Raw genomic sequence first — 10,059 nt, 5'->3', positions numbered from 1 at the left:
GTGACTCACCCATAACCTGGACTCGACAAATAGCACAAGTGTCGCACTCCACATCCCAGCTCCACATAGCCACGGCATTCCACTTCTTCAGGGTGAACATCTTGTCATTTTTCTGGTTGTCGTTGTCAACCCGGTCTCCCGGATCTTGTTCCTCAGCCATGTTTGAGGTTAGAAACAACAGTCAAGGCACACGACGCGCGAGGTCAAACGACCCGATCAACACGACCTCGTTACCTCGCAGCGAGAGACGAAACGTCGACGTCGCAACACGGCTCTGCTGCATCGGGTGAAGTTTCGTAGCTCGGAACTATATCGGAACGTCCGATAGATTCGATGGAACGGAACATGTCCGACGTTACCGACTATCGATCCCCGCCGCGATCCGCCGATAATTCTCACCGCTCCCGCCGCGCCTTGTGGTTAGGAAAGCAACGGCGATACTGAAATTGCTATATCGGCGCAAATCGACGAGTATGAGCGATGTTTATTGCATAACAAAAGCACTCGTGCCTTATGCGATACTGCTGATGACCCGTTGACCGCGAGATTCACTTTTAGACGGCGATAATTACAGAAAAATAAGGTACGAACTCGTACGACTCCGCCGCGGCACGTCGCGTGATTGACGCGATTTGAAGTTGCCGAGGACGGAAGATTGCGATTCTCGAAATATCGAAACGGTCGAGTCGAGAATCATCGTTATGTCCAAAATGTCGTAACCGTCTACGTGATTGAACTATATAGTTCGTTCGGTAGAAGAACATTCGAGATATTTATATCTCAATATTTTCGAAAAAGCTATTTAATGCAAATAATTATTAAATGATAATATGTATGTACATACGTAGCAATAATGATGCTTATTTTGACAAGAAAATATTTGCTGCAGGTTTTGTGAAGAGAATTCCGATTGTTCCCTTACGCAGAAGCAAATAATCCATATTGAAACTGATACTGACGTGCGTAATAACGATTATTTACAGTCCTTATATCACGACGAGTACTTTATCAAGCACCTTCGATTTTTTGCACGCGAAACTCACTTTTACGTTAATAATAACCACACAAAATGCAGAACGGTTAAAATGCGACTTGCCACTTCGCGATGTGTCCCGCAACTGACGTGATTCGAAATTCTACACACATAATGACGTCACAGTTCGACGTTTCAAAATGATCAAAGCAGTAAATGATGGCAACAATTTGACGCAAAAATAAAATGCAACACGTTTTAGTAGATATTTTAAAAGTAAGATTAAATTATGAACTAGACAATTTATATTCAATATTTGGGATTTTTAACACGTGGAATTTTATACATACCGACAGTAATATTTGAAACGCGCGTAAATGAATACTATTTGAAATTTGCTCGATCATTTTAGTACATAAATTACATTATATTTTAAAAGTTTAAAAGATATCTACGACAATAATGAGAAAAACTCATTTTCCAATAACTTTGGTTGCAAAAATAATAAAGACTTGTAACGTTAACGATAAAAAAGATGAATATCTTATATAGGATGTAAAACATTTATTAAGACGTTTTGATTTCAAATTAGATCAAATCTGTACATAAGACAACAGCCACAGTTATATTCTCAGATTATGTTATAAATTTACAATCAATTTTATTAATTTTTTTTAATGTACAAGTATCTCACTGAGTACATAATAGACATAATATAGATGGTAAATCATGTGGGATCCTTGTGATTTACAACGACCTCAATTTTCATCGTTTCATCGTTCGTTTTGTTCTAAACGTAATAAACATAGTATCTCTATAAAAATATATCTTCAATTAGAAATCAAACGCACATTTTTTCGCTTTACCTACTTCGCAAGAAGACATCGCACATTTCTTTTTCATAGCAGCTTCTACTTCCACAACGGTGATAAAACGGGTTATCGTTCATTACAATATGACATTACAATATTACGTTTCACACACGCACGAATGTCGAAACGAATATATTCAATTAGTGCTGAAGTATAGTATGGGCACTCCTCATGGACAATTAAATATTCCTTTGTCGCAATACACAAATCGAACAGATTTCTTTGTATCGCCCTTACACTGTGCTACTATAAATGTTTTTCGTACAACTAGTGCATTAGCAACGTAACATCCGACTCTCGCAACAACTGGCGCTGAGCGTCGAGCAGTGAAAAAGAAAGAGGACTTGAAAGCAACACGTCAGTTATCGCGATGAATATATGAATAACGAATGAACGATGAAGACAAAACTAAAATCTACAATTGTTACGTAATCTGAAGGAAGGAGAAGAGAGAGCATATTTTATCAGCTTCATCAGATACATATGTCCTTCATGGTAGCCCTTAAGAGAACAGTTATTAATAATTGCCTAATCGGCCCTTTCGTGCGAACGTATAAATCGTATAGGGCGAAATTCTCAAGCGTTCGATATAAAATTAACACTACAATCTAACACATGTTTCCTTCTAATCGTAAAATTATTAAAATCCCTTTATGAGAACGCTCGTGAATTACAAAATAACTCGATAAACACGCTGCGTCTACAACTAGGTCTATTCTCGAAAGGTGCGAGCCCGGTTACATAGTAAGAAGAATGTAATGTAACTCTTGGGCTTCTTAGACATGCATCATCATCTACACACTAACAATCACGTATCCCTTAGATTCTTAGCATTGCTTATGTAAAAACATAGACTTTGTTTCTCTTCGTCGTCTTATTACATAATAATGTGAACGTTAATACGCAAAGCCTTTGAGCTGTACATTAATAAACGGTTATTCGCAAGCAATTAATGAATGAGTACTTATTTGGTTTCATTCATCCTTTGTTCATCATCGTTAATAATTTTCAGCGTGATCCGCACTGTAATTCATATCAGCAACATGAAAATCATAGAACTATGAATGAATATATTTAAATATACGAGTTAACTGCATTAAAATAGATTTATTCATACGTGATAACTCGATATAAGCGAGTGAAATAAAAGTGCTAGATCAATAATCTTGATGCTTAACTTTACAAGCGACTTACTTTATAAATGGTTTATGTGATGATAAAAAATTAAGGCGACATCTGCTAAACTAAATAATCATTTGAATCATGTTTTTAAATACGAAAACGTAAGATTGCAACGCAATGCTCCACGGTTTTAGCAGTATCTCGTTTATCGAAATGTCCACGTAACTCAAACTATCACTTGGGTGGATGATCGCTACCATAGTTATCAATATTACAAACTAATAACAATAAACTTTCCTTTCTAACTGTGAAAATCTTGTTTTCGCAAGATACCGTAGTATCGTTACATCATGCGACATGGCAGAAACCGAAATAGTTCTGCGTTTGATTACAAAAATGCACCGAGACACTCACGCATCAGTATCGCATTCTATGTACAAGCTAGGAGTACACAAAGAAGATCTCGCAGTTAAATATTCGATCACGATAGAAAGTAATTATCTTACGTCAGTATTTCTAAAGGCCATGTCGTCATACATTTTAGATTATCTTTCAAATTTTTATATACGGTACTGCAAGCACACGTTGCCATTACAGGATCCCCCCCCCCCTCCTTTCTTCTCTCTCTCTTTCTACCTTATTACGCGATCACAAAGTTCTGTCTGACCTAATAACGACTATCGTGTTAAGAAAAAAAAAAGAAAAAGAATACATTTTCCTTAAACTGACGGGACTGCAGTATTTTTTTACAACTAGATTAGAGTTCACGTTATCACATGCTTCTGACGTGCCGAAACCAATATAGAAAAATTTAATTACGGCGCACTTAATATATAATACAAATGTTATATAAAAAGACTATTAGAGTTTTGCTGCTGATACACTAACTTATGCATATGTATATATATATATATGTGTGTGTGTGTGTGTGTGTGTACATATATATATATATACATATATGTTGTTGCATATTCCATCTTTGTAATTATATACTCGGTCTTTGCCTTACATTTTAACAGTGCGATGTGAATGATTATCCGTCGTTTATTATCTCCAAAATATAAATTATCTGCAGACTGATAACAAGTTTTTTTTCCTTTTCCCTTTCTTTTAGCGCTATTGATTTCGTTCCAAAACGATAATGTAATGTGTAGATGCGTAATACGTGTAATGTACATATACTTGGTTTTAATATGAACAAGAATGGAAACGTACACATCCCATGCATCATCTTCCGTGAATATCATCATGTACATACATAATCTATATATAATTGCGGAATATACATATAACTCAACTTAAAACGGTACAACGCTTTGCGGCTTGACAAAAACTGTGAATGTAAACACTAATGCATCCATTTGAGTGCACAATGAAAAAAAAAATAGCCTATAGATTCCATAAATAAGCATACGTTACTGAAAACAAGTTTAGTTTAGAGAGAGGAATAGAAAATATAAGACTTTCATAAAAATATAAAATATATGCTCTTAATACACGTAAAATTATTATCATTGTATCTCTAAGTGGGATTGGAATCCCGATATAAAAAAAAAGCTATATAATGCTGCTCAAATTAATTTGACATGTGCTATACGATCAATGTATTTGGATCTTGATAGCACAAGCGCACTTCCACTTTTATATGTATACTTTTATGTATACTAATGCTTTTATATATATTAATTAAAACAATACGAAATACAACATATAGGAAGATAGGATGTGCAGTTTAAATGCAGGGTAACGCGCTCGAAGTTGCCCACCTTGACTCGGTCAATGTTTTAATCTCTAAAGAAAAGTAGATCGGTGCAACATTGACGCAAACAAGGCGGTGATTTTTGTTTTTGTTTTTTTTTTGTTAAGTGCCTTACCCTGTATATCAGATACCAGTTTTACACAGTAGACTCAAGGTATGTTATAATTTAAAAGAAATCTGTCTAAAAGGAGTCTATCGGCATGCAAATCTAATGTTTCATCCGATGCATGTTTGTCTTTTTCGATATTGCAGTGATTTCCTCGCGTTACCAATTATGAGCTTTTATTGATTAATGTGTACAAAATATACAATGAAAGGTGATATATATGTACGAGTAACAAACTTCATTGTGCATCGAGATGCTCAGAATATCTCTATCTACATATATAAATTTTTTTTTCCCTTTAGTATCCCCACGTGAGATACCTACTTTGTAAAATCATGGCATCTATTTAGAAATATTATCGTACACAATGGATATTATTTCACAATAACATTAGTAATAATATTAAAATATTTGTCTGTATGTACTTTTTTTTCCTTTTAGCATAATTTAATTAGTTTTCGTTTACGTTAAGAAAAAGACAAACTTTAAAAACACCGTCAAGTGTAACCTGCGTAACACGTTAGACTATCGTAAAGAATTGGCATCAGTCAACAAGCGCGCTAGCGTTGTATACCTTTCTAACTTTAAATTTGAAATCCGATCCAGGTGTTTGTTGAGCGTATTCGCAGCGATTGGTTGACACGGTGTGGCATTGGTGTAGATCGGCGACGAGTCATTAATCACCTCCGCTATTGTTACTACAAAAGTTGACCATTCGGAAGGCAGAGAATCGTCGGAATCGCCGCACAATTGTTCCGCTTGCTCGAACATTGTCGCTATTGCCGATATACCGAACTAAAAGCACAGAGCACATGAAAATATTTCATAATAACAATACGCAACAATTCGATTAATTAACACTAACCTTATTCATAAGAGCAAAAGTTAAACTGTTGTTTTTAACAGAATGGGTAGCAGAGTCGGACAGCGCCCTTGCTAATCGCAGTACTGTATCAAAATCTTTCACGGCGTTGAGCCATCTACGGAATTCAGAGTAAAAATCTGTTAATAAGTGACAATCTCTACGGCCTATCATGGCTAATCCTTTGAATTTCGCAGTCCACAAGTCTCGCAACTGCTTATTATACTCCGTCACGTTCAGGTGAGGTAAAAAACGCAATAGTAACGTCTGCAACGTAGAAATATACGAGTGTATAAATGTCAAATATCGAGATACGATACGTGCACTGTATTTACGACGTTCAAATTAATTTATTGCTTATCAATTTACCTTTCCTTTCCGGATACTTAGCATACTAGCGAGTTTATCATCTTGTATCAATTGCTGCAGGCACGATAACATCATGCTGATTAATTCTGGTTCAGTTTTAATGGTACTCGTTTCGGTTTCCCCTTCCTGCTGCTGTTGCGTTTCCGGAATTGCCGCGAGGGGATTACTCAGATCTTCGAGTTTAAATAGCAGAGTGTGCAGCTAAAAGAATCATGTTATTCCTTTTAATGAAGAAATACGAGTTGACGAAATTTTTGCTTAACTAGTGTGCTTTGGAACGCTGATGGTGTACCCTCTCAATTTCGAGGAGTAACTGCCGTGTTTTCTTAGTGTCCTTCTGCTGCGACTGAGGAGTAGACTGGGCGTCGCTGTTCGATACGACATCCATATCGATAAGTTTACGCGGCGCCGTTACGCTGCTGCAGTGCAGTTTGCCTAACGAGTTCTCAAACTGAGCCGGCGTGTATGCCGATCTTGATTGGGCCTGCGGCGTTGGCTCCCAGTCCCTTGATGGAACATAAAAGTGAATTAGAGACGATAATACATGATTATGAAAAAAGTATAAATAAATCCAAACTTCGGAAAATAACGCTTACACAAATACTGTACGACAAATTTGCAGTTATGTCATTAATAACTAAATAAAATTGATATATTTATATTTATTATAAATATGATTATATTAATAAAATATATAATTATATTTATAATATTATATAAAAATTATTTTCTACAATTTTACAAACGTACAAATGTAATAAAGAATATCTGGAAAAAAGCAAAAAAACTATACCTGTGATCCTTGTGATATCCGTTATTGTGTTTTCTATCTTTTTGATTCGCATGTTGTTTATTCTGCTTGTCACAGAATACAATGTAATAATGATCATCGATATACGGTTGGATTGTATTAAGTTGCAACAATTGAATATTGATTAGCCATTGCCTTTCATGAGGCTTTATAGCGAGTTTCCCCGCAACCTCGTACTCTCCGGACGAACTCGTGCCGTTAACGTTGTGAGGATAATGCTGATGATGATAGTGTCTTTGTTGATTGTTCCTGTCATGATTACGATGCGGATATTGATTGTTCTTAAAGAACGGTTGATGTCCGACTTGCTGCTCGTTATGATAGTAAGGTCGGTTCTGGTTTCTCTGATTTCCAGAATGCGAGTAAGGATGTTGGTGTTGCTGATGGTTGGTCTGATTATTCGGAAATGCAGGCATCATGTGATCCGGTCGAAGGAACTGTGGACCACCCATGGGATGGGGCGGTTGCTGAAAATGCAACGCAAAATACGTTCGAGTGGCGTAAAGATATAATAATACGCGTAATTTAATTATACGTATAATTCATAGAAGAGACTAACAGCAAACCCGTATGCAGAGTTATGAAGAGCTTGTCTTTGTACCGCATGCGGCAACATTAAATGTGGTGGTAAAGGATAGCGCAACATGTTCCCAGGTTGATCTGACAAGTGAAAAGATTGCTGTCAATAAAACATATTCCAGTGCAGACTTGCATCGACCGATCGCATCGTGTATCACGATTCAAAGCGAAGTCGTTTCGCACGTTTTTTCTCCTTAATTGTAAATAAGTATTGAAAATATTCTAAACTCCTTCGTGCATGTATACATTTTTAGCAATTGTTCCTTCTTTCTTGACTACGTGACAATGTGCACGTGTGCTTCGTCACATATAACACACGGATGATAATTACTACTTACTAAGTAACAATCTGGGTGGTTGCATAAATTGGGGATGCGGTACTCTTAAATTGGGCACGACCATATGATGCGCCCCATGCATGCCCAATCCCGGTGGATAAGGTGGTGTTGCTAGGCCATTGACCTGAAACTTGTCATTTACGGACAGGGTCTCAAACAGGAACGAGACCTCAGACTTTTTCTGCTGTTGTTGCGCTTGTGGTTTACTGAGACCTGGAGGTGGCCTATTTGCAATAAGCCCTCTCTCCAGCTCTTCCACAGTACAGGCATTTTTCAAGGTTGGCAAAGATAATCGCGGTTGAGCTTTTGGAAGAGGTAGAGTTAAGGGACTAGTCCATACGCCGGGTCGTGGAACTATTCCTTCTTTATCCAACACTAAATGCGACAGGTTATCTGCGACATCTACGTTCGTAATGTTCTGTAAAAGATATAAGACACGTTTGAGTAATTTACAGCATTTATTTCTTTAAAAAAATTAATAATGTTAAATATAGATAATATAGAAGATGATTGTATTGTTTAGCAAACAAGCGCTGAATTGCCTTGTACAGTTGATGTTACTTGTCCCACGTACTCGAATAAAAGCCCAACTTTAATTATGCTAAACAATGCACACGTATTAATATACATAGATGACAAGTTTTAAATGCATGTAGAATATGTATTTGTCGCGTGTAATAATAACATATGTATAATACATATTCCTTTGCAAACGACTGATATATACATAAACATTAGTTTTATACTTAAGATATTCTTATAATTAAAAATATTTTATTCAAAATATATGGAACAAGCATAAGCAGTAGCCCTAATAACAATAATAATAATAATATTATTAATAATAACAAATAAAAGCTAATAGATTTTTATAGACTGATCCTAAGCATAGATTAATTTGTTAGGTAGATATTGATTTCATTCTATTGTATTTCCTTGATGATTTAATGAACTATAAAATTAAGTCTAGTTTGTGTTGATCATTATCTATCTGTCACTACAGCTTCCACAATCCCCACAATCTTCAGATTCTGTGGATCCTTATGTTACGTTAAAGAAAAGTAATATTTGAAACACACGACACACCTTTTTGCTCGTCGCATTCTGATTATGTGGACGATTTGATTCTGTAATTTCAGCAAGTTTCTCATGATCTTCCTCCCAATCACCGATCGCGGCATCTGGACCAAATGTCTCATCGTTCAATGCATCGTACTCTTCCTCGAGATCTTCCTCCTCCAACGGACAATCCAGTCCATCCTCTAGACTGTTGTCCTAGTTACACCAAAGAGAAGACAATTTTTACAGGAAACATGAATATACTGGCATAATCCTTTAGACAGTAAAACGAAGCAATAGCTAAAGACCGTTGAAAAAAAGGGATACTACACGAGATCACAGTACACTTTGTAGCAACGAGCATATCGCAAAATTGAGGATAAATCCAAGTAGCACGCGTAACTGCCGTTAAAACTGATTAGCAGGCTCGGTTCGAATTCGCAGTGCTCGATGTTAATGACCTTTAGGGCGAGGAAAATAGCAGTAAGGTTAGACAACGTAAACCTGCTGCTAGGAAGATGGTCATACTTTTCCCCGAGGCACTGCACACACGATCGAGATCGCGTTCGTGAGACGCGCAATTTCGGCAGCCACCGCGTCGCGGTGGCACTTGCCGGCGCCTGGTAGATCGAAACTTTTGCTTTCCCAGGTAGAAATACGCCGCGACGCGACTGTTTATCGTGAAAGAATCGCGGCCGCGTGCCTCGCCGGAAGACGCGCGGATTCGGGCGCGGACGCGCGCAATTACGGGAGGAAACGTTCGTACTTACGCCGAGCGTGGTATCGAAACCGAAAAACGAGTCTGCCATTTGCGAAAATTAAATCTGCAAAATGACATGTTCTGGTTAAACGTCAAGTGCTGTAATGGGCATTAGCTGCCATGGCGGTCATGCCGTAACTTGCGGCTAACGTGTACCAGATGCCGCGTCGAGCGTCACGTGGTCCTCCACCTGAAGTTGCATGCGCGATTCAAAACACAGTCGATTCGATATAATCGACCGAATGATATTTAACACGGGTTCACGCATCGACGATCGGTCCACTTCAAGTTACCTTCAGGTACAGTGTTTTATTCTTGTGCGATACTTGTAATTGTGTTGGACAATTAGACAAATCCATTGAGTCCGCTTTGTAACTCTTCGTGATTTCTTCGATATTTTATCGATGACAAGGAGTCTCGCGGAGGCAATCGACGCTTTTCACTTTGGC

General features: G+C 37.4%; 2 protein-coding genes across 2 annotated transcripts in view; both read right to left on the bottom strand.

Moving 5' to 3' along the window:
* Positions 1–1,026, bottom strand: part of LOC105277520 (RING-box protein 2) — a 42,485-nt gene extending 41,459 nt beyond the window's left edge. Inside the window, exon 1 of the mRNA XM_011335913.3 lies at positions 10–1,026. Coding sequence (XP_011334215.1) covers positions 10–160 — 151 coding nt within the window. The 5' untranslated portion in view covers positions 161–1,026. The remainder of the gene's footprint in view (positions 1–9) is intronic.
* Positions 1,027–1,609: 583 nt separating this feature from the next.
* LOC105277521 (protein PAT1 homolog 1) lies at positions 1,610–9,761 on the bottom strand. The gene is made up of 9 exons (XM_011335914.3): positions 9,621–9,761; positions 8,878–9,066; positions 7,792–8,209; positions 7,434–7,534; positions 6,857–7,341; positions 6,356–6,569; positions 6,064–6,264; positions 5,698–5,961; positions 1,610–5,627 (listed from the first exon to the last, which is right to left on the bottom strand). The coding sequence occupies exons 1-9, from the start codon at positions 9,657–9,659 to the stop codon at positions 5,358–5,360; spliced, it is 2,181 nt and encodes a 726-aa protein (XP_011334216.1). The 5' UTR covers positions 9,660–9,761; the 3' UTR covers positions 1,610–5,357.
* Between the last annotated feature and the right edge of the window lie 298 nt (positions 9,762–10,059).

The sequence above is a fragment of the Ooceraea biroi genome, chromosome 7, assembly GCF_003672135.1.
Source record: "Ooceraea biroi isolate clonal line C1 chromosome 7, Obir_v5.4, whole genome shotgun sequence".
Taxonomy (NCBI): domain Eukaryota; kingdom Metazoa; phylum Arthropoda; class Insecta; order Hymenoptera; family Formicidae; genus Ooceraea; species Ooceraea biroi.
This window is presented reverse-complemented; position numbering and strand designations above follow the sequence as displayed.

What these genes read in the sequence shown, in the direction of transcription:
- LOC105277521 (XM_011335914.3), bottom strand. Translation starts at nt 9,659, where the DNA reads ATGGCAGACTCGTTTTTCGGTTTCGATACCACGCTCGGC. An exon ending in ACTCTGCATACGGGTTTGCT is followed by an intron (nt 7,342 to 7,433) that starts GTTAGTCTCTTC and finishes TTGCATTTTCAG; the next exon opens with CAACCGCCCCATCCCATGGG. An exon ending in CTTTTGCTCTTATGAATAAG is followed by an intron (nt 5,628 to 5,697) that starts GTTAGTGTTAAT and finishes CTGTGCTTTTAG; the next exon opens with TTCGGTATATCGGCAATAGC.